We start from the raw sequence: 25625 nt of genomic DNA, 5'->3' as shown, positions 1-25625 counted from the left end.
TCAGATATCCTGTCTGGCTGTAGGCAGTAATTATCAATTTTCAGCCACAACTGTAATCGAAATTTACGACACACATACACATATGTACACTCACACACACTTACATTCAGAGTCATTCTAACTCCTCGACTAATTGCAATTACAAAGTAATTAAATTTTCATATTTTCGATTTCATTTTTGTATAGACTGTTGCACTGAAAATGAATTTGGATACAAGGACACCGACATCACTGTGGAAGGATAAGACCGTTGTCGAGATGAATATTGCCGTATTGCATTCGTTTCAGAGTCGTAATGTCACAATTGTGGATCATCACACGGCCAGTGAAAGTTTTATGAAACATTTCGAAAATGAATCCAAACTCAGGTATGAGTAAGACTTTGTCCTCTGCGCTTTAATCTGTGGCGTTATGTCTCCTGATCTGCTGATTAAGTTCTTTTGTTTTTTTTTGTTTTGTTTATGACTGAATGGGGAGACATGGGGGCATTTATGGTTTTCGCCCAGCCGCATGTTTATGGCTTAACGTGTTTTATTTGACTTCCTGGCAGAGTTCCTGCCGGAGGGGGACCAATCGAGAGGAAACTCTTTTTCAGGTGTGAAATAAATTTATCGTTTTCAATTTGCTGTCGCCAGCGTTTATGCAAAGTGCACACACGAGAGTCACATAAATGCCGTTCAATATGTCAAACATTTTATTTCATGCCAAAGGGAAGTTTGCCAATACAATAAAAGAAATATTTTTATATATATGTATATCATAATTCATATACAACTTTTCCTGGCAATTGTTGGCTTTATCTCGCTTGCCAAAAGCTGAACAAATTATTGGTTATGGGAATTTAAGATATGTCTACTAGATGGACTAAAAAATATTTCACTTAAAAGGCCAACAAATTTAAAGTAATTTTTTATACAATTCAACAATGAATCATTCAATGTAAATTATTATATTAATCTTAATTAGTCTTGAGGTAAATAGCTTACTTTGAATTAGTTCAGAGCTGAAAAAGTAAACATTTGTATTGTATATACAATTAATAGTTTGCTTGTGTTCTGTAGTTTGTTTGAAGTTTGTGAACTTTCAATATTGTATTTATAGCATTTTGTATCAAATATCATATACAGAATTCTCTTAGTCTTAAATATAATTCTTTGAAACATTCTGATTAAAAATAAATATCTTGATGACAAACCATTTTTAGCTTATTTCTAATTTAAGTAAAAGAGATATAAATATCTTTTGCTTCATCTACTCCTTTTTTTGGCTAATTTTGTGCCTAATTTAAAGTAGACATTCTATATTCATATTGTAAATCAAAAGACTTAACTGCTAAGCGTTCCATTTTATGGTCTCCCCACGAAAATTAAGTCCAATAATGGCCATAACCATTTGAGCAGACACTTAAAATAACAAAATACGTGGGCCATATTTCAATTACTTACGGCTAATTTGCATTTGTCTGAAAAAGGGAAAATGTATTTGTATCAGCAAAGATACAGATACAGAAGCACAAGGACGAGGTAGGGATCCCTTACCTTTGCTTCTTGTCAATTACAGGCAATATAGTGAGCAAAAAACAATGCCACAGCGGCAAAACGGCAAACCATTACAATTAGTATTCATTTACCCCTTACACTTGGCTCTCTCTCTTCTTCTCTATTTCTAGAAATGGATGCCCAGCGGATTGGATATGGATTGTGCCACCGCTTTCTGGCTCTATTACGCCCGTATTCCATCAGGAAATGGCTTTGTATTATTTGAAGCCTTCGTTTGAATACCAGGATCCAGCTTGGCGTACGCACATTTGGAAGAAAGGACGCGGCGAGAGCAAAGGCAAAAAGCCAAGACGTAAATTCAATTTTAAACAAATCGCTAGGTAAGTACTTAGCTATCAACCAACCAACCAACCAACGAACCAACCAAACATTCAACCAGCCTCCTCCAATGGCATTGCGACCTTTTTACCGTTGCTGATGATAATATCCTTATATCCCCTTTGCCGTGTAATTGTATGTCTGTATATGTGTGTGTGTACCTATCTGTGTGTGGTTGTGTTTGGCGTGTCACACGACAGCATCAGCAGGGATTAGCTTTTAAGTAGATTACATGGATTGTGGTTTATTGGCGCTGCTGTTTCTGTTGCTTCTTTGGCTTCTCTGTTGTTTCCTGGGTTTCGCTCGTCAACTCGCTTGGAAAATTTGATACATTGCATCATGTTTGTTTCTTTTTTTTATTGTTATTTTAAACGTTATTTGCCCCCTTTAACCAGCTTAAGACAAGGCGAATGGAGCTAGACTAGCTGGCATATGCTCACTTGATGAAATTTTTATGCAAATTGTTACATCAAAAGTGAAATGTTTATGAAGAGAAAATTGTAAATGAAAATATTTTGGAAGGGATATTAAAGATCAAATGCAAGTTGACAATATAAAGAACAGATGGTCAAAGAAATAAGAAAGGGAGTTAAAATGAAATTTAATTTCAGGAGTTGCTATTAAATTACATTAAATTTTTAAATCAAAAATGTGTATTCAACTTAGGTTCTAGATTTTTAGATTCTAAAGAGATTAGGGAATAAATTATTAATTATTAATATTAATAATGAAATGAAAATTAATGAGATGAAATAAATCAAATGAAAGTAATTAAAGATATTATTGACATTTTATGTATATATTGTAAACACGAATAGTAATTGATAATTCGATAAATTAAAGATTTGTAATTAAATTGAATATCTAAGTGGCTCTTAAATGTGGAGATCATCTGTATAATGACATACACACGTCTAAGTGGATCAGGTTTTGCTTTTTTTTTTATCCTTCTTATGGAAACTCTATGCTATGGTGATTCGATTCAGGTAGATTGCAGATTTAAATACACGGTGTTCAGTAGTTCAGTATTATTGTTTTAAAAGCAACGTGGTGCAGAATGTGTTAAAATCCTTGTTTGAGACTCGACTTAAAATAAAAACATACAAATGAGTTAAACTGATTCGACATTCACTGGATAACTAATATCAGTATAGTCGACTGGAAAATCACTAAACAGGAGTTTTTTAAGCAAAGCTTTGACTTGGAATTTGTTTTGTTCCATCAATTTATATGGTTGTTTCTTAAACTAGGTAATAAAGTTTAATACTTTTTCCTCATGTTCATATAAACTTTATCTTAAATAATAAAAGTAAATCACATTAAATTCGGAATAAAATTCTAACATTTATAGAAATCAGAAACTATCTCTTTATGTAACTGCAGAGTCACTGACAATCACTTCAATGTATATAAAACTTATTATCAAAAGAATCATTCACATATGCTTAATTTTTACATTAAAATTTTGCAATAAGGTATTTTCCTTTTTTTTTTTTGCTGCGGAAATAAAGTAACATATTTGCCATTTTTATTTACAATTCCTTTCATTGCTTAATCAATGATCAATAAAGCATTTGCGGTTAATGCGGAACAAATAAAATCAATTTCATAAACAAACAAAAACGATAAATCTGGAAAGAAGAAAAAAGTGGACTGTCTACCTGTGTGCAGGGGCAATTTACTCAGTTAAATGAAACGTGAAATGATAATAATTATTTAATGACCGCACTTTAAATCGTTAATTGTGTTGTGTGGACAGTAATGAAGTTGGCTGAACGATGAGCATTTTCGCAGGCTAATTAATTTTCATTTACTGCAATTGGCTAGACTCCCCTCAAACCCTCGACTCGTAGGACAACAACATCCTTTATGCACTTTCGACAAGTAACAAGTGGCAAGATTCACACAACAATTGCAAAATCTGCAAAAATGGGAAAATTCATTAAAAAAGTTGTCAATTAACAATTGACTTAAAATCGTACAAGTTTTCCATTAAATCGAGCACTTCCGCGAGAATAACTTTTTATCAATGCGTGCACACACACACACACACTCACACACAAACACACATACACACAGACACACTTTGATGTTAAACATATATGTTACTGTATAGGAATGACAGAGTGAAGCGACATAATTAAGTTTAATTGTTTCAACACGCGCATTCCTCTGCCATTTTTCTTGCTACACTGATGACGATGATGTTGAAGATGATGATGAGAATGATGAAAATGGAATTAAATCATTGCTGACATCGACAACTTTATGAAAATGAAATTATATTTATTATGCTGGCAAACGAAACGAAATGTGAAGATGAAGTGGCAGTCGGGACATATATTGAATTACAGTTAAACTGCCTATATATAGAGGCATTATCAAACATCACCAATGCCCATTCCGCCCATCAGCCAGACAGCGAGGGGGCGAGGGAGAGGCAAAGAGGGTGATACTAAAGTAGTTTCATGTCAGGAACAGACGGCAGAACAACAGCGAGGCACCAAATGAAATACAATAGCAAGGAAAACTGAAAGAAAAACGAAACGTAGAGAAAAAAAGAAGTAAAATCATTGCAAAAGAAAAGAAAAGTTGTAAACGAAGATGTCTGGGAATGAAGCAACAAACGTTCGACTCCGCCCCACATGATGGAACACATTTGTTTTCCATTTAATACCCTCTGATATATTCGTATCCATTAGTTTCACATAGCTTTAAATGCAACATCAATATATATACAAATCAATCTTAAATCTATACCTGTGCTATTTCTTAGGTGAAATAAGTTTTTTAAGAAGTTGAAATAGTTTGCTTTTCTCGACTATCTATATAGATTGAGAATGTTGTAGTTATAAATCCTTAACTCCAATTAGTAATTTAACATTTTGATTAAATATCCCATTGGTTTAAAAGAAAGGTATATAAAAGTTTTTATAATTTATCATTTCGTTTCTCCTCTTTTAAATATACATTCAACTGAATAAGACAAGATCTTGTTTATTTAAATGGTTGGAGAAACAATCTATTTATATTTAAGTTAGGGTATACATCAGATTCATGTTTTTCACTCAACTCTCTTAGAGACTCATTTAATTTCAAGTCGTTCTTCCTTGCACTATATGCATAAAATTTTATGAGTTCTATTTTGAGTGAAAATGAGGCAGCTTGCCTGATGTTTTGCCATAAAAATGGTTGCTGCAGCCATTTGATTATTGACAGGCCATGTGTGGACGATGTGAACATGGTCCTCGTCTTCGTCTTCGAATTTTCTAGGCGTCTTTATGTGTTTTGTTGTAGTTGCAGACAATTTTCCAATTATATGGCATGTCAATCAGGTCCACGCCCAACATAAAGGCTTATAAATGTAATGATGCTGCCTTTGAGACAGCTTTTGCTCCTACTGACTTTGCTGACTATGCCTTTAAGTGCTGTGTACTATAAACGAGTGTGTCTGTTGCCTTATTGAATATGCATGGAGGATGGGGGAAAAACTCAACCCTTTAAGTATCACTTACATACAAGCAACGACGACTACGACTGTGATGCATTTATCTTGCTCTCACATTAAATCATTCTTCTTTCTCACTTTCTCGTTCGATTTTCTAGGGCTGTGAAATTTACATCGAAATTATTCGGAAGAGCCTTGTCAAAACGCATCAAGGCCACTGTATTATATGCCACAGAGACTGGCAAATCGGAGCAATATGCTAAGCAATTGTGTGAGCTGCTAGGACATGCATTCAATGCTCAGGTAAGTAAAGAGGATTGTATAAAGCTAAGTTTGAAATTGATCAAATTGTAATTGAATTGTGTTAGTTACATTTTAGTTAATGATTTAAATCATTTTTTTTTTATGTTGAGTATTTAATCTATTTTTGTCTTGGCCAAACTGCAATGTTAGTTGTAGTTGTCAACCTATGTTAATTCAAATGTAAATTACCCCTTAAAAAATAGAATATACAAAGAAAAAAAAAAACTTTATTGGGGATTGCGCCTTTAACCTTTAGCGACCTTAGCCTTTATGGTCACACAAAAGCCACATTAGAGAAATTAGCATAAAGCTAAAAATGTCCTTTTCAAAAATTTGCCTTTTACAAAAAGAAAAAAAAAACAAACTCGTAAGGCTTAGTGTGGTATAAAAAGCAGCTGCTCATTGCCTGTTAAAATAGATAACGAAGCTGCAAACAGCTGCGACAAACTACCTATGTAGTTCATAAATCCTTTTCAACCTAATTCCTCTCACCAATAAATGTGCGTGTGTTCCTAGTTGTTGTATAAGGATCCAATGTTTTCTCTAATGACCACAAAAGTGTTGGTTTTTGTTGAGCTAGGCAAAAAGGAAAACACTAAGCATAAGCATAAGAGAAGTGGAGTGAAGTAGTGTAATGATTATTTCGAAAGTAGGTACTAAATTGTTTATTCATTTAGATATATTGCATGTCTGACTACGATATATCGTCAATTGAGCATGAGGCATTGCTAATTGTTGTGGCCTCCACTTTTGGCAATGGCGATCCACCTGAGAATGGCGAAGTAAGTATCATCAGATAGCTGTGAACTAATTAATTAATGTACGACTATTAACCTCTTAATGAGATATTAATGTGTGTTTTTATATATATGTTATTAGCTCTTCTCACAGGATTTGTATGCCATGCGTGTACAGGAATCGGGAGAGCATGGCTTACAGGATTCTAGGTGAGTTTTAATTTCCAATTTATTGCATAAATTTCATATATATTCAAATACTCCAAATATATTGCTTAATATATATAGAAAAATGTAGGTGAACTAAATTGCTTTTTAAGCGAGCTTTTTTTGTTGTTGGGTTTTTTCTGCCTGTGCGTTTAGCATATGCAAATAGCCTCGGTAACCATTTGTGCAGCATACTTTTTGGGGTTGCCATCGCAGAGAGGTTAATAAAAATTTGATTAATTAAAACTTCTTCAGCTCATAAACAGTAGACACTAACAAGTGTAGGACTTGATGTCAATGTTCCATTTTGGTTTCACTGTTTAACCCTTTTAAGTATTTGTCGGGGTCGCTTTTTTGTATCATTGTTTTCGAAGGAGGTCACCAAATATTTTTGCTGACACATGGTAAGGTTGAAATTTTTGTGTTTTTGTATTATTAATTGGCTGCCGGTTGTTGTTATCCTCCTGGCTCATGGCTTCTATCACATGTGCGTGCCAAGAGCTTTAAAATTGTCGACACAGCGTTGGAAAGGAGAAGAGGATTGGATGGAGATTGGATGAGTGAGTGAGAGAGAAAGACAAAGGACATGCACTTAAGTGCGTGCCGCTTGAGAGAACAGACAAATCCGCGCAATTTCCTTGCCTTTCTACCCCCACCACCTCATGCCTCAAACAATAACAATAATTTTGTTATTTCGATATTTCCTCAGAGTTTCCCTTCGAAACACACACATACAGACAAAACCCATTGTACGCTTGCGTTTTTTATGATGTAAAGGGGATTTCCGTTTGACAACTTTGACAACTTAGAGCATACACACATACATACGCACGCACACACATACACAGACACGCACACAGCTACAACACTAAATTTATACCTAAACGCATGAGAGACTAAGCGAACAAAATGCCTGTTGACAATGAAATTGAAAATTCATATGAAAGACACAGCAGCCGGCAGTCAGGCAGCCAACATCCTTCGACAGGGGCCAATTCAATAAAATATGATAAGCGTCAGCATGGCAGGATAAAAAATGTCCTGCGGCAGCCACTGCTCTTGCCTTTGTCTGTAAAGGAATGTTTTAAACGTATGAAAATTAATAAGAACATTTCGTTACGAAGCATAATTGTTGCTTGTTTATCAATTTGTTCTTGTACAAGCAAGAGGAGAGATGGTTGTTTGCTTCTCATTTTTGTATATAAAAACCAATTAATTTGATTTATTATTGCCTTTATAAGCTCTCAACATTCCACGGCGTGTATAATACAAATGAAGTTTCTTTGGTTTTTGGCTTAAATTGAATAAATGCGTAGCTAAGGAAATATTTGGTAAATAGCGAGGCGTTTATTAGCCCAGTAATTAGTTATGGTCTTCAATGATATTAATGATCCTTAAATGGTTTTGATATATATATGTATACTCCAATTTAATGGAATTTACCACAATAAGTATTTGTGTCCTCCTCTGTGGACTGAACTCTATGGTTTTGATATTAATCATTATTAAAATATAACAAATTGTTTTCCTTCTTAAATGCTTACAAAGCAAACAATGCGATAGAAAGGAACTATGATGGCCGATAATTTTAAATACTTCAACAAATTTGTGTTTCTTTTTTTTTTTTTGTGAAAATTCTAAAGTATTCCTCAAATGTCAAAACAAGGAAATGGAGAAAGTTTTAGTCAAAAAAGAAATCAATCTTTAAAGTTTAAAAATAAATGACTCTGTCATTATGTAATTCGACTATTTCTGTATATTTTTATCTATATATTCATCTATATTTTCTCATGCAGTAATAAATAGATTATTATTACAAATTGGAGTTTTTAAATAGCACCAACATTGAAAAATTTGAAAAAAATGAGTTTTAATTTCTTTCGTTGACGTCTGTAAAGGAATGCTTTAAACGTATGTAAAGAAATTACTATTTTTCCTCTATACGACCCACTCAAGATGAAAATCTTTGAGACATAAATATGTAAAAAAAAACCGTGCAATAGATATGTAGAATCAATTTTGTAAATGGCTTAGAGAGATTTAAAAATATTTAGAAACAAAGAAAAAGTTGTAAAGGAATTCCTGCAAAATTATTTGCTTTTCAATTAGACTTGAAAAGTATTGTTCAAATGCTTTATCAGCAAAACTATTGTTAGTAGTTTTTGTAATTGAAGGTAAAGCAAAACAATTAAATACTCTTTTATTGCTTGAAATGACTTTCCAAATATTTAAACAAATCATTTGTTTCATTCAAAAATTAAAGAAAAACTTGAAATTTGCTGCAAAAGCAAATTTAGTACATGAGCCTTTATATCTCATTTGAATAAATCAGTGTAGTAGTGTCTTAGTCGAGCTTACTTAGAAAAATGTAATGTATATTCATCAATCTTTTTTTTTGGCGGCTTTAATTTAAAGGAGTTATTCTTATATATATATTAAAAATTGTTGCCTTTAATATTAAGCATATTCTTTGCTAGTTTAAGATTTACCTCAAACGAATCTTAAACACTCTTCAATGGTCTGTCTTAAATATTCCTTGGCTTGACCCACATGGCGTATGTGAAATTTAAGCATGAGAGCTTTAGCATTGGGCTTAGTATCATCATGTTAGCTGTTTGCCATTTGCCTTCCTTGTGTGTGTATGTGTCGTTGACTAGCGGATGCTTTTTATTTCGGCTGCTTTTCTGCTCGAATGCCTTCTGCCATGTGACTTGTGACTTGTGTGCTGCTGTTGTTGTCTCCAGGCATTTTGTCGCTTTTGGAAATTGCTTTGCTGTTAATTGTTTGCTTCAATTGATTCTATTTTAAAGCCAACAAGTTAGGAAAAAGTTTTTGGAAACTTTTCATCGAATGTCTATCGTTGGCTGTCTAAGCTCGGAAAAAGCTGAAATCGAAACTTTTATAGTTGTCTAATAGTTTTCGCAAATAGTTGCGAGTCAAGGAGAAATGTGCATATTAAATTTAGGAAACTGCAACAATGTGTGGTTTTTAGCAAAATTTTTAAATTAAACTCATGAGCCTCATTGGTTGATATAATTGTCAGATTATCTTCATGTTTTCAAGTGGAGTGAGCTAAAAAACAAATCATTAAATAAACATTAAAGATTTTTACACAGAAAGTGCACAATCTTTTAGCCTTGTCCTGCTTTTTATGTCCTTGTGTATTTGTCAGCTCAAGTGACTCACTTAATTGCAGTCTATTATGCCATCAACGCCTGTAAGTGTGCTTTGAAGTGTCTCGTAGACGATGACGATGACTAGCACGGTGAGGACGACAGGTGACTGTGTCCTAGTGGCATCCGCATCCTGCTGACTGCTGACTGCAAACTGAAACTGCAACCCAAGGAGGCACTTAGCTTCTCTTGCCCTATCTTCGGCAACATTAACATCATCAACATCATTCTCATTGCTTTTATTATCGTCTTTTTATAATCATTTTTATGTGACAGATGCTACTCTTATATATCAACTCACAATTACCTTACTTAGCATAATGAGCCAAAGCCAAACACTTGAACTGCAAACTGTTTTACAAATTTTCTATATGAAAAAACACTTCAACTGTAAAATTTTCTTCTTAAATTACTTTTCAAGTGCTGCTAAATAATTACAAGCTATTTGGCGAGGGGCCACTTGAGTCAAGTGCAGCAGGGATAGAAAAATATTGTGTGTACAAAAAAAGCATAGCATGCTTTTAGGTAGCTTGGAAAATTTATGATATGATTCAGAGATATGCATGCACAAGAAGAAATTGTATTTTCAATAGATACATTTTCGGAAATTTTGAATATTTATAAAATTAAAAGGCTATTTAAAATTTTATAGACAAAAATACAAACATTTTGTAAGCAAACTAATTGTAAGATACAAATTTTAGCGTTTAAAGAGTGGAGAGAAATGTTTGTATTAAATAAATAAATTAAAGTGCTTCATTCAACTTCTACGGGCTTTTTTTTAACCTTCTTCACGGATGTATCCAGAAAATATTTTCATGGAGGGTCCAATGAAAAGATCAGGACTTCAAATCTTAATCTATTGAGTATATAGTTTAGTCGATTTTTGACTATTAAGTTTACTGTTATATTCTCAAACTTAAATTCTTGCTAAACATTTCTTGATTACTCTTATAATTTTGCAATTTTTGCCAAGTGTACTAAGTAAAATAAAAACAGCCAGCATTTTAATTATGCCGCAGTTTCAGGGATTCGTAGTCTGCTTTCTTCTTTTCACTTTCGTTGTTGTTGTTGTTGTTTGGCTTGTTTTGTGCATCTCAGGCACCTGGCTCTCAGTGGCAAGCTGTAAATTACAACACTCTTTTCACGCCATGCTGCACTTTTGGGTTGCAGCAACATTACCAGCACATCTTGCTCTCTGCTCGATGTGAAATGAGATACGTTTTGTCTGTTTGTTTGCGTGTTGATTTTGTCTGTCTGTCCGTGTTGTTAGTCCCTAAAGAGCGTGTGATTAAGTTGATAAGCAGCAGAAGCATGTAACATGCAACACTCAAAGCTACTGAGATGTTGGTACTCAGAACGTTTGTGTGCCTTTTGATGAATTGCTTACGGACCAGAGAAATGGAGATTGAGTTGGTAACTCGAAGTATTTCAACACGCATACACACAGTGGTACATATAGTGTAGTAAAAGGAAAGTTAAAATTTTAAAGCCCCACAAAAGTATGCTTTAGATTCTTTAAAACTTTAATCCATTCTTTTTGATCAGGTTTCTTAGTATTCATAGTTTGCGAAGTTTCTTTTCCACTTTAAGCTTGAAAGCCGTTCACATTCTCAATTACATTTTACTGTTAACAACGGTCTTACAAGTTGTAAGCTCTACTCGTGTCCCTTAGGGTCATAGAATGAGAGAGAGAGAGAAAGCCGGAAAGAACGAAGGGCACCCCCTCCAAAAACACTTTGCAGTTCATTATATAAAGAGACCAACAGGTTTTTACGACTCACTATAAAGCCATAAACTTTGACCCAAAGCCAAGCTGAGAAGCAGCAGCTCAAATAGTTTTAAACGCATCAAGTTGAAACAGGTCTTGGAGATCAAGACCAGTGCCAGCAAAAGGACCATGGTCCTTGGTCCTTGGTTCCTGGTCCACAGCCAGCTGCAGTTGGCAACTTTGTGAAGGGTTGGGATTTTCACAACGGCTGCAAAAGCGGATTTTTGTCTGACAAAAAATAAGAAAGGGGACGAAAAAAATAACTGCCACTGTTCATTGTGAAATCATCACTCAACGGGAGGGCCAAAAGAACATGAAGAGGAGGGGAACGGGTGCTTTAGGACCACAGACTGCAGTTAGCTGCAAGGCAATCCCCCACATACTGAATGAGAGAGAAAGAAGAGGCTTGACGAGCTGCTGACGAGCGGATGATTACGTATTTTTTGTTTTCTTTTTCTCTTTCCCTTTTGTTTTTTTTTCTTTTTAGCAAATTTTCTTGCAAGTTGAGCCTTGGCCCCGCCCACATAGCCGCCTACGTTTGTGCTCATTTTATTTGGCAAATTCCTTTTTTTAGTTACTTTTGCTCTCTTTGCTACATTAAATGACAAGCGTAATAAATATTTTGCTGTCAGTTGTTGTTCTCTTTTTTTTGTGTATATTCTTTTCTTTATTCCATTGCCTCCTTTGCCGTGTTCCAGTGTAGTCATTGTTTGGACCACGCCTCATCCTTTTGTTTGCACATTTCTTTGTAAAATATGTATGCAGGCAATTCGCTATGAGAAGCATACGTTCCGGAATTTATTTTTTGCTCCCAAATCTCTAAAAAGACATTATACCCAATTCCAGCATGGGCGTGACATCATCCAAATCCTTTATGAAGGCCAGCTCCAGGCAGGATTTCATGAAGCTGCCTCTGCAACAGGTGAAGAAAATCGATCGATGGGATTCGCTACGTGGTTCCACATCAGACACCTTTACGGATGAGACTTTTGGTCCTCTGTCGAATGTTCGATTTGCCGTGTTTGCTTTAGGCTCATCAGCATACCCGAATTTCTGTGCTTTTGGCCAATATGTGGACAATATTTTGGGTGAATTGGGCGGTGAGAGACTTTTGAAGATTGCCCATGGTGATGAGATGTGCGGCCAAGAGCAATCATTTAGAAAATGGGCACCGGAGGTCTTCAAGGTAAGTTGAATAAGAATATATGTATATCACATAATGTAGATAGACAAGGAACCATTTCATTAGTGATAACTATCAGTAAAAGAAACTTTCAATAGTAACTTTCCAACTTTACTTAACTTCTTTGTGCTATAGCTCGCTTGTGAAACCTTTTGCTTGGATCCGGAAGAAAGTCTCTCGGATGCCTCACTGGCTCTGCAAAACGAATCTCTGACCGTCAACACTGTGCGCCTAGTGCCCTCGGTTAGCAAGGTGAGCTTGGACACAGCCCTCTCCAAGTATCACAACAAGAAGGTGCATTGTTGCAAGATCAAGGCTCAGCCACACAATTTGACCAAGTTGAGTGAGGGATCCAAAACTACAATGTTACTAGAAATCTGTGCTCCTGGATTGGACTATGAGCCCGGCGATCATGTTGGCATATTTCCAGCAAATCGAAAGGAAATTGTCGATGGTCTACTCGATCGTTTGGTGGGCGTGGAGAATCCCGACGAAGTTCTGCAATTGCAACTGCTTAAGGAGAAGCAGACTTCGAATGGCATATTCAAGTGTTGGGAACAACATGACAAGGTACCAGCAGATACTTTAAGAAATCTTTTAGGAAGATTTTTCGATCTAACGACACCACCATCGAGGCAATTGCTTACCCTATTGGCTGGCTTCTGCGATGACAATGTGGATAAGGAGAGGCTCGAGTTGCTGGCAAATGACTCATCGGCCTATGAAGATTGGCGACATTGGCGTATTCCACATTTGCTCGATATATTCGAGGAGTTCCCGTCATGTCGACCCCCAGCATCTTTACTAGTGGCACATCTAACCCCCTTGCAGCCCCGATTCTATTCGATTTCGTCATCACCACGAAAGGTGAGCGACGAAATCCATTTGACGGTGGCCATTGTAAAATATCGCTCCGAGGATGGCCAAGGTGATGAGCGTTATGGAGTTTGCTCCAATTATCTGGCTGGTCTCACAGGCGACAATGAGGTCTTTATCTTTGTGCGTAATGCGGTGGGCTTCCATTTGCCCGCTGACAAAAGTCGTCCAGTGATTCTAATTGGACCAGGCACTGGTATTGCTCCATTCAGATCATTCTGGCAGGAATTCCAGGTTCAACGTGAAGTGGATGCTGCAGCACCGTTGCCAAAGGTATGGCTCTTCTTTGGTTGTCGCAATCGCGATGTGGATCTGTATGCCGAGGAGAAGGCCCAGTTACAGAAGGAGCAAATATTGGATAGAGTATTTTTGGCATTATCACGTGAGCCAGATATTCCCAAGGTAAGTTGACTTTGATACGCTAAACTCTCATCCATTTTATTTCATTTCAAATGAAGTTCGTAGATTTTTTATTTTTTATTGTTCAACAACTTTTTAATTAAATTTGCCCCACGTTGGGCGCCACTTGCGGCATTCAAAGGCACTAAATCAACATTATTTTAGCTTAAGCAAAACTTTCACTAAAAAGGAAATATTTATCTAAGCCACAGTTGGACTCCAATCACTTCAGATTGAGTTGAACTATAGAGACAAAACTTTCATTTTAAAACAAAAATTTACTTAAGCAACAATGCAAACGTACAATTTGAACACGATTGTATGTATTGCAAATACCTCGTTGCATTGTCTTTTTGCCTGCCCTTAGATTTAACAAATGATTTGCTTGTTTTGCTCAACTTCTTTCTACTTTACTCACCTTTCAATTTTGCAGACGTATGTACAGGATCTGATTGAACAGGAATTTGATTCGTTGTACAATTTGATTGTACAGGAAAGGGGGCATGTCTATGTCTGCGGCGATGTCACAATGGCCGAGCATGTGTACCAGACCATCAGGTGAGTGTGCCTTATCTCTGGAGTCCATCCCCCTTTGTGCTTGCCTCTGTGGGCGGTCATTCTCTCATGGGTAGAATTGTGTTCTGTTCTTTAATGCTCTGTGGTCGATTTTCTGACTTTTCCCAGTCTTTTTCCTTTTGCCTTTAGCAAAAGCTCTTGATTACGTGCATTATTGTGAAATATGGTTGTGTACATACAGGCATATGTCCTTGATATTTCATTTGCACTTGGCTAACTAGAGCGAATTAATCTTAAGCAGCTTAGGCTAATTGAAAGAGAGAACTAAGTACCTGTAAAGGCAAATGCTAAACAACGAGCTAATTAGAATTGTCATATTAAATTTTCTTTTTTTACTTTTTACAAAATGATAAGTAAACAGATAATCAAATTAACAAAAGTGTTTTGAATTGGAATTTCTTTCAAATTTTTAATGACCTAATTAAAACTGAATGGTTTATCAAAAAGATAGACTAGCCTGACTACTTTTCCTTGGACTTGTCAAAACTAGCTAGTTAGTTATTTCGTTAGCATAAAAAGTAATGATAATTTAATTGAATTGAATTGAATTTTTTTTTTCAAAATTTAAAAACATTTGAAAACAAAAGAAAAATGTTAAATTTCTTTAAAAAGTTTCACGAGGTTTTTATATTAAAAGAATAAAGAAATCCAAACGAAATATTATTAGTATTAATTTTTGATAGAAAGTTTAACAAAATTTTACAAGTTTATAAATAAAGAAAAAGGTTTAAAATTTTAGACGAAATATATCTTAAGCAACTTTTATGAACATTGATTTTAAATCAATTAGCATTACTTTTCTCAATGCCTACGCTACTTTTTTAATTATAACAAGAAAGTAATGATAATGCTTTAAGTTGTAGGTCTGAAAAAAGTAATTCGAAGTTCCAATTATTTCAACTTCCCACCAAGCGTAATTTAACCACCTTAACCAGCAACATACGAGGAATATAATGTTTATGCCATTAGAAGCAATAGAAATAATTTTGTTCCAATGGTTTGCCATGATAAAATCAATTTTATAAAATTTGAATTTAAATAGATACTAGAAATTTATTATGAAGAAAAGAAAAATAAAACTTAAATATTTTAGGGTTAACCAGAAGCCGCACAAGTGAAAAATTGCTGTCATATTTTATTTACTTGACTCCCAAGTTTACCTTTTCCTTTTACCACTTTCTCAACAATTTTTTTCTTCAACATCTTTCCCGCTTTTTTATATTTTTATTCTTTCCTTTTCGTTTCTTCACAGAAAGTGCATTGCTGGCAAGGAGCAGAAAACTGAAGCGGAAGTTGAGACATTTTTGCTAACATTACGCGTAAGTATCCTTCTGCATGCTTGTTTACTTGCTTAGGGCCAAACAAGTGAGGCGTTTAACTCGCTTTCATCCTTGGCACACAGAGCGTATGAGTATTTTAAGTGAATGCATAAATATTTGTTGCCCTGATGTTGCTGTATATCTCTATGTAGCATTTGTTGACAGATTGCCACAAAAGCAAGAAAGAAAAAATGTACATTGTTGTGACCATATTCTTTGTTGTCGTCTTTTTAGGATGAGAATCGCTATCATGAGGATATATTCGGCATCACATTGCGAACAGCGGAAATACACACCAAATCCAGAGCCACAGCCAGAATACGCATGGCATCGCAGCCGTAAAAGATGAAGAAGACCACATACAACCACATTTGATGAAGACCTTTTTAATGAACAAATATATATTTTATTCCAACACTCTTTTTGGTAATATTGCATAAGTTTTTGTGGATTAAGCCTATTCAATGGGTAACTCGCTTTGAGGTGTTCCGTTTTAAAAGTGATTTAAAATACATTAAAGTGATTTTGATGGCCAAGTGTGAAGTTGGCTTTCCTTGAAACATTAAATTATGTTGTTCGGGAAACAATAACTTCAGATAACTCTTCTGAACGTCTCTGTAAATCAAAGATTATGCTTTTTTGGGTAGTTATTTGATCTATTTTAAATACTCCTGCCTCCAAAAATACTTATCTTTACGTATTTTAGCTCACTTTTAATTTATATAACCCTAAACATTACACTCTTTACATATACACATTGTTATTTGTTATTGTTTAACAAATTTTTCTTTATTTTTATTTTTCTTTCGTTTCTTTTTTCCAATTTCCCACCGTTCTAGGTTTTTGTTGCATATCACATTTATTAATGTATATTTAAACAGGGAAATGGGCCTAAAATAGTTAACTAATCAAATTGTTATTTCAGTTGAACATACAAAAAATATATTTCAAAAGCAATTGCATCTTAATGGCTTGGTTTATTATAAAAAAAACAAAAAAAATGAATACAATATATTCGAGATACATATATACAAATATACATTTGAATAATAATTATTACAATTTGTTTAAACTACTCTACATAACTGTACAAAAGAATGAAATCAAAATTTAAAGATCTAAATGTTTAAATATATTTCAAAATAAATCAAATTAAAATGTCAATCAGCAGTTGGTTTCCTTTTTTTTCAATCTTCAGCCAATTGTAATTCAATTTTCCAGCTTGGTAAGTAACTGAAGGCCAAAATCAATGTTGGCAAGTAAACTGCTAAGCGGCTTAATTTGAATGCAAATTCCAATTGGCCAACTGATTGAGCTTGGTAAATTGTGCAGAAAATGCAATTTATATATATATATTTATACAAGAATATAAAAAAAAATCCACTTTGTACAGAGCTTTTCCGCTTTTTGTTCTATTCCATGGAAATTGTTTAATAATACCTTGCGTATATATATATAAACACGGCCAATGTCGAAGTAAAAAACCCTAAATCATATCACTTTACCTTCCGCACTGTATTTTCTTTTTTTTTTTTATTCTTCAAGCTTCTGTAGTTTTGATTTATATTACGCTTAGATATCAAAGGCTTAAGGCACAGTGGTAAGAAAATAAGAAAGTACTTGTACAAATTATAATCAACTTTTATTCAAAGTCAATATAATTGAATAAAAATTGATATAGCTCGACTTACGAGAAATGATCGCAAAGCATTTTGGAATTTTAAGACTAGACTCTCAAATTATGTGAAAAATCCTGAAGAGTTATTTAGCATCAAGAAGAAAAGTTTCTTTAAAAACCAATTTAATTGATTTCAAAATTTTTAAATATTTAGGTTAATTGACGTTGGAAATTGCAAAAATGTTATTATCCCAAAAAAGTTTTAAAAGTATAATCAAAAATTATATAATAATGTACGTTAGTACGCATCTATCCCTGGTTAATTTATGTCCATAAGATAACGAGAATATGAAATATCATTCAGTGTTTCTAAAATTTTTTTTCAGTTTTTGATAAACCAAAATCAGACTTCCAAAATTATATAATATATATAGGTATTATGTAGAAAGTAACTAAAGTTAAGTTAACAAGCAATACGAAACGAAAATGAATCAACGGTACCTAAAAAAGTTTAAGTATGAGCTTGTTTTAAGAAGAATCAAGGAATAGAACGGTTTTTTAGATCTGACTTAAATTCGCTTTGATCGGTATTTCTTTTACATTTGATTGGCAAAGTTTAAACAAAGAAGATATTCCACTTTGACCACTGTGCAAACTGTAGAGTTAAGTCTCGTTTGTGGCACATTCCGGTGGCTGTGTCGTCTGCGGTTTCAAAGCGTTAACAGATTTGTACCTTACGCGAAATTCTAAACAATCTCCTTTCCCCCAATCGAAGGGGGCGCTGGGCTCACCGCTAAACTGAGCCATAGCCCCAACGTTCGCTCTTTGGCCATATCCGATTTCAATGCTGAAATTGAATTTGACGTTCGCTTGGCTTCAGTTAGTTGCTTTTGCTTTGCTTTCCTTTGCCATCTGTTTGTCTGTACGAATATCTATTTTTGATTCTGGTTATTAACTTTTTCCCTCTTTAGAGGTATTTTTTTTTTTTTAGCGGAAATTGCAATTTTATTGAGTAGTCGCGGTTTGACTTCTGATTGACATTTTGGTCCATATCAATGCCCTCGTGTATGTAGGTATATATTTTAGGTTCTACTGTAACCGCTCTCATAATTTATGTTCTGGCATGTGTCATCGGCAGACAGGAAACTGAAACATTGAATGAACATCAAAATGCATGAAGGACATGGATACCCTTTGTTGAACTATCGGCAATCGGAATCAAAATGATCAAAATGTTTGAGGCTGGGTAGAGAGACTGTTCTAAACTGGTTAACCATTTGGCTTTTATCTTAAGTAAAGACTTAGAAAAGTATCAACATGCAGACTTATGTTTAGACTTATAGAAAACTGTTTAAAAGATATTTTGAGAAGACAGACTACTACCAATCCTTGACCACAGCAAGTGAGTTTACATTGCTCTTTTTTCGAATCTTCGCTCTAATTGTCTCTGCCTCATCGATCGTTGACCCCAGCAATAAACACAACATTTTGACTACACCCATGTAATACTTGGTTAATTTTAAATCTTATTCAAGAGACATTTATGTCTCGCCATGCTCTCATATTTCACCTATTAAGCAATTTGCGTTTTCATCATTTGATTTCTATGCACAAAATCACTGACCTTTTCGTTACAAAAAAAAAAAGTGAACTCATATATCGCTGTCTCGCCAAAATTGTTAATAAAAAACAATCAAGAGTTTAAAACATTTTTAATTTTTAGCATATTCTGTTGAAATTTTTATCGTCGCGTGGCTGCAATATCTTCAATGTGGATAATTTGCTGTTCTTCGATTCTCTGAAACTGAAATCGGTGCTAATGACATGGTTAGCAAGTGAAAGACATGCTGACCGATACATTAACTGGATTTTTCCCCCTTTCTTTCACTCTGGTTTAGTGCTTTAAACTTAAATTTGCTGTTAAAGAATTTTACAGTTTTTGCAGAAATCGCCATAAAAAGAAATCTTTTGGGTTTTTTTTTTTCTGTGTAATTACTTTTTTGTTTTGTTGGCATTGCAATCGCCTGATCACATAAACTGATGATCAATTTTGTGGTCAAGATGAATCAGCTAAAAAAGGGTTAAGCCCGAACCTTAACTGGAATGCAGTTTTATAAGTCTATGAACTTGAACAACACCAAAACATAACACAAAATCAATTCAACTTTGGCACGCGTCTTACAACCCACAAATCAGAAACAAACAAATATGTACATATGTATATACAAAAAATGTGACTAACCGGCTTTTTTCCTCTACTGAAGTTTAAAAACAGACGGAATTATTTCTCTTGCACCGCTATTTCTATACTCTTACAAGTTTCCTTTCCTGATGAACGAACGTGCCTTGTGGGGATTTTAATCACATAAAAACTATATAAACAACAACCAGAACTTATTTTTGATCCTTCGTAATATGAAATAGCAATTTGCTCAACTTCAGTTAAAAAATAATTCACTTTGCAATTGATATTTTTGAATATTGTGTTCCCATATGGCACCGAAGTTTACCTTATGAAAAAAATAAAACTTTAGAAAAAAAACTCAATTTGTTTAGGTTTAACATAATTTACAAAATTTTTAACGTTATGATCTTTGATATTTTTGATCAATTAATGTTTGGCGGCAGAATAATTTATTAATCAATGTCCCATCATTAGAGGAAAGCTAAGTTATAGAGTCTTAACTAATACCACAAAGGGAAATTCCATTTTACTTAGTGTTTTATGAAATATTTTCCCTCGATTTTGGCCCAAACACCTTGCTTCTAGTACATTTTTAACTAAATATAAAATATTAGACAGCTCCAAAGAGGAAGACTTCATTTTTTTATGAACATACTTAAGCTTAATATGAGTATACCTCATATTTTTAGAGTATATGAATTAATCATCAGTTACAATCCCTAATTCTCTCTTCATCTCTCTCTCTCTCTCTTTCTCTCTCTCTCTCTCTCTCTCTCTCTCTCTCTCTCTCTCTCTCTCCCTCTCTTTCTGTGTGTGTGTGTGTGTGTGTATCTTTCTCTGACTCTTCTTGTGATACCAAACCGCAGACATCAGGCCAACATTCCTGACATAATTTCGTATGTGAGTAAGCAAACGAGTTCGGGAAAAATTAGATGTCATCAGCAAGCAGACGCAACAGCCAGCCAGCAACAGCAACAACAGCAACAACAGTAACAACAGCAACAACAGCAACAACAGCAACAACATCAACAACAATAACAACAACAATAACAACAACATCATCAACAGCGGCAACAGTTGCCGCTGGCATCAAAATTGACGCAGAGAAATATATTTTTGAAAATCCCCGCAATTTTTCATTCGTATTGAAAAGAAAAACTGCAAGGGCAAACAGCCCCGAAAAAAATGGAATTTTTAATTTCTCAATAACCCAAAATATGCAAAAAGCCAACGCCATAGCAGTCAAAAAATGAAATGAAATTGAAATTGCTCTAGCCACGTTTATTCAGCAAAGAAAAGAGACCTGCAATGTTGAAATTGCATCGATTCTCCTTTTAAAATTTGTCAAAGCATGTTGGATTAGGGAATGAATACATCATTCTGTCTCAGTGTCAGTGTCAGATATATTGAATTTTTTCACAAAACTCTTGACTTAACAGAACACTTTTTTAATATTCATTTTTGGTCCCCTGATCAGATTATATTGATTTGTGCAGAGTTTACATAAAATTCTACGGAGCGTCTTGCTTTAATTAACTAATGAAAAGTTTTTTGAAAAATAGAATTCAGAGAATGTGTAGTAGTTTTTTGACAACTGTTTCATGTACACAAATCAAATTCTTGAGGTGCAAATGTACCAAGCCGATGGCCTTAAATGTCTTTAGTGATATGTTATCAATAATTACAATTATTCCAAACTTTATTATAAACTAGCGAACACGATGGATGTTGTTTGGTCCTTACAGAATATGAGTCTAAAGCGACCTTAAGGATTCGTTTCCGATATCGTTTATAAATAATGGAATTCTCACGGCCAATATTTTTGTTTGTGAAATTGAGCCTAATTTCTGTAGTATCGACTCGAAACCTTTTATACCTATGAGACTTAAACAAATGGATTAGAAAATGAACAAAAAATTGAATTATTTTGGTCAGCTTACACTTTCAGTTGTCGCTTTTTGTCAACATGTTTAAAATTTCTTTTATATGGTCATGTTTATGAACTTTTCATGTAATTCGCTTATTGACTAGATGGATAGATAGATTTTCAAATTTTTATGGAAACAATAATTAGACAACACAAATAATTTGTTACCAAAACAATTCAAACATAATCTCTTTTGTAGCTATCATTTATATTTAATATTTAATAAAAAAATTTTAAAAAGAAACAATTTATGTATAAGGTAGAAATCACTAATTAGATAGGACTTTTAAAGTTGCAATGGTGTAAAAGTGAAGGTAATATTGAGTCAAATTGCAATAACAAGTGAGAACTTGGTAAGAACCTTATAGCTGATGTAAGTCTTTTAAATCATATACTTTTACATCATCATCAGCATATAACTCCTTTTTTTTTATTAAAAGTTCTTAAAAGTTACTAGAACAGCTTTTAATGTGGGATCAACCATAAACGGTATTGAAACTTTACAATATGTAACAATAGGAATTGTTGTAAAAGGTCTAAATAAAGATTTTATAAGGTAAATCTTTGCAATTTAGGGTAGGCAGAAGATCCTAAGGTTTCAATAAATAATGAAATTATAAGTGCATCCGATATACGTATGTATGTATATCATTCAGATTATAATTAAATTGATGCAGTCCTGGGTAGATGGAATTGTCTAAGGATCCTTCTTGATAAGTTGCTCCTAGTTGCTTGTAAAATATAGATAACTTGATATTTTAATAATGTATCCTATTCTGATAATAATAATAATATTGATTTAAACAGTTTCCAAACAATATTTAGTCCATAATTGCAATAGATTGAGATTGATGCACTTTCGTTCCTAATATTTAAGTGCCTTTTAATTTATTCTATCGAATTCCGCTATTGATATGGAAGTCGTAGGAAGATCTTTGCTGAACACTTAATTATAACGTTAATTACAGCCTTAATCAGTTAGAAGAAAAATTACAAAAAGTGAGTCAGAAACTGCTCACTGCAATACAATTATTTTTAATATTTAGCAATTTGTAAATTTTTTTTAAATTTTGTAAAATTTTCATTTGTTTGTTAGACAACAATTTTTTTTGTTGCCAAGCGGAAGCAACATGTTGCCAATATTTATATCTCAACTCATCGCTCTAAACGTTGTTTTTGCCGGCTTTCAAGATTGCTTTTAAGCCTGGCTTAAGCCGAACGATGGTGAACGGGAAGGGGGAAGAGTAGAGATTGCCAAGTTCGCTTCGAACTTAGTTTGCCGGCTCAAGCCTAACATTGCGACTTGAACTTGCGTTGCTGTTCGAAGCTCAAGCATGCATGCAATGTGCCAATGAGTGTCTCTATGTATGTGTGTGTGTACTTGTATCTGTGTTTGTCTGAGAGAGCGCTTGGTTACCGACAACAACAACAGCAACAGCAACGGCAAGAGCAACCTGCAAAGCCAACGTCGCTGCGGCGACAACAATTTGTGTTTTCTGTGTTTTCTTTTGTGTTGCTGTTGTTGTTGTTGCTGTGTTTTTTTGTTTTTTGGTCGAAACGCGCTTCGTTTATTTTAGTTAGTAACGAGATTTCAAGCGGTCAACGTTGACGTCGCGGTTGAAAATCGTTTTGTATCTGAAAAGCTCAGCTTACAGTGAACACTCACTAAGCTAAACGTCTCCGCCAGTGAGCAACAGTGTCTATCTATTTCGTGTGTATGTGTGTGTGTGTGTGTGTGTTGTGCGTGTGTGCAGACATGAAGTGAATAAGAAATTGAAGAAGCGAAAAATAAAAAAAAAATAAATAATAAACGCAAAGAAACGTGGTTAAAGCCAAGCAAAAACCGTCCAACAACACCAACAACAACAACAATTTTGGGCGATAATCAAAGAAATATTTCTTTTTGGCCCATTGCGCGCCTCAAACGGAAAAAGCGCGAAATATTTGTTTTATTTTTGGGCCTGACAGTGTAAGTGTCTAAAAACCATCTAAGCAATAGTGTGTTTGTCTGTGTGTGTGTCTCTATGAATGTGTCTCTGTGTGTGTGTTAGTAACAACAAACAATGCGACAAAAAATATTATGCATTTCCATCAACAACCAAAAAAAAAAAACAAAATACAAAACAACTAATGCAAAAGTTGTTGATTATTTGATTTCGGTTGCCAAGAGTGAAATTATTGAACAATAAATTTTTGGTTTTCCCTAACGAGGGCAGGAGGAGCACTGGGTGGGGTGGGTTGGGCTCGGATTTGAAACTGCAACCAAAAATTTATGATCTATTTTCATATACAATATTTGTATAGATACCAGTCCAATTAAATTTTATGAAATTAATATTACTTTAGTTGACAAATTGTCAAAAAAATTAAAAAAATAAATAAAGTTTTGCTTACTCATTTGATTAGCAAGCCAATTCAAAGTTGGTAATTATATTACCCATTTGTATATTTAACTAATACGATTTATAGAGCAAACCAAAATTTAATTTATTAGATTTAGTTCTACATTATCAAATTCAAAAATTAGTTTTGCAATTTCTTTAAATCTTGCTATTAATAGTCATCCTTCGTTTAACCAAAATATCCTTGAAATACTTAATATACAAATAAATATATATGTATATAATATATTTTAAAAATTTGTTTAGTTAAAATCTTCAAAATATATAAACAAAATGTAGTTTTCCTAATCGTGGTCCCAATTCATAAATTTTTTATAGCATATAGAATATATTGTTCCTTATTACTGCTGCTATATAAATTTAATAGTTAGTTTAAGCACTAATTTGTGACTAAATCTTTATATATCCTTTTGTTTATTTAAGAGTTTTGGGTTTCTTTAATGCAGTTTAATTGTTATTTTTTTTATTAACTTAAGAGATTATATTGATACTAATTAATCATAATATTTCCAACAGATGTTTTGGAGTATATAAAACCAACTATTCATAAGAAATCAGTACGTTTTTTTTGCCTATATGGATTTCTAAACAAACACTTTAATCAAAGTTGTATAAACTTAACAAAAAAAACAAAAAAAAAAGATAATGATACTTGAAATTAAGTTGTCTGGCTATTTATATAAGAAATAACAGAGAATAATGACAAGAAATCACATTTTGATTACTTTAATTTTCATGACAATTACAAACAATTAATTAAAATGAAAGAGTAATGAAATTATAGATCCTAGAAATAGTTTTACTAAAGGACTTAAAATAGAATTTTATTTGCCTAATCATAAAAAAAATGTATACAATGTTGCAACGAAAATGCATCTTTTTGGTTTGCTTTTAACCTTAATGATAAAAACCAAAATTCTTATAAATTATTTACTGACAAAGTTATTTTCAATGAACTTTTAATTTATAAAACTTTAATTAAATAAGTTTATTCTCTAGGTTTTGAGTCTTTAAACTTAAGTTCACTTGCCTATTAACGATTGATAGGTTTAGATACATTTGTGATTTATTATTGTTGCTCGTAGGTTTTTGACACACTTCAAGATGCACTTGAAACTTCAATCAGAAATGATATTATGTTTGTATCTAGATAAATTTCCAATTGTAGACTTGTACAGCGAGTAGTAAGTAGGTAGGTAGATAGGTAGATAGATATGTACATCTATTTGAATGTATGTACATATTACACATCATCGTATCAAATAAATTAAAAATTTATGAGATTTTATTATTATGATTGTTATGAACATCGGGCCAAGACCTTATAAGGTTCATTGCTACTTGTCACCGTTTGGTGTTTTGCCGTTTGGTTTGTTTTGTTTCATGTAGGCTCATTGTATAGATAATATACATTAAGCTTAATGGCATTTGTTTGAGATTGTTGCTGGGTCTATCCAACAACGAGTATATTCAAGTATATGTAGGTATTTATACAAGACAATCCACGCGTGTCTGCCTTTTTAGCCATGGCTTGTGAACTTTTTTTTTTTTGGCTAACTTATATGTATGTGTGTGTGTGTGTCTGATAACAAGCGTGTTAATTTGCCAAGATACTTCCAACACA

The 25625-nt window shown here is 33.7% G+C and overlaps 2 protein-coding genes across 3 annotated transcripts in view; both read left to right on the top strand.

The window, feature by feature from the left end:
- The window catches only part of LOC6641760 (nitric oxide synthase), a 41261-nt gene extending 24443 nt beyond the window's left edge, over positions 1 to 16818 (top strand). Inside the window, exons 9-19 of one of the 2 annotated variants that reach the window (XR_006954286.1) lie at positions 187 to 368; positions 1670 to 1879; positions 5484 to 5628; positions 6306 to 6410; positions 6508 to 6575; positions 12363 to 12702; positions 12835 to 13977; positions 14408 to 14532; positions 15803 to 15869; positions 16104 to 16295; positions 16709 to 16818. Coding sequence is in view for 1 of the 2 variants with exons in the window: in XM_002064618.4 (XP_002064654.1) it covers positions 187 to 368; positions 1670 to 1879; positions 5484 to 5628; positions 6306 to 6410; positions 6508 to 6575; positions 12363 to 12702; positions 12835 to 13977; positions 14408 to 14532; positions 15803 to 15869; positions 16104 to 16211 (2493 nt within the window). In the remaining variant the exon portion in view is untranslated. Of the gene's footprint in view, positions 1 to 186; positions 369 to 1669; positions 1880 to 5483; positions 5629 to 6305; positions 6411 to 6507; positions 6576 to 12362; positions 12703 to 12834; positions 13978 to 14407; positions 14533 to 15802; positions 15870 to 16103; positions 16610 to 16708 lie in introns of those variants that run through there. The other variant, XM_002064618.4, reaches the window with a different exon arrangement.
- Positions 16819 to 23189: 6371 nt separating this feature from the next.
- Positions 23190 to 25625, top strand: part of LOC6641761 (mucin-5AC) — a 44624-nt gene continuing 42188 nt past the window's right edge. The window contains exon 1 of the mRNA XM_023175413.2: positions 23190 to 23568. The gene's annotated coding sequence lies outside the window, so the exon portion shown is untranslated. The remainder of the gene's footprint in view (positions 23569 to 25625) is intronic.

Source organism: Drosophila willistoni (genome assembly GCF_018902025.1).
Source record: "Drosophila willistoni isolate 14030-0811.24 chromosome 2R unlocalized genomic scaffold, UCI_dwil_1.1 Seg200, whole genome shotgun sequence".
Lineage (NCBI taxonomy): Eukaryota > Metazoa > Arthropoda > Insecta > Diptera > Drosophilidae > Drosophila > Drosophila willistoni.
Note: the sequence above shows the minus strand (reverse complement) of the source record. Positions and strands in the feature narration are given on the sequence as shown.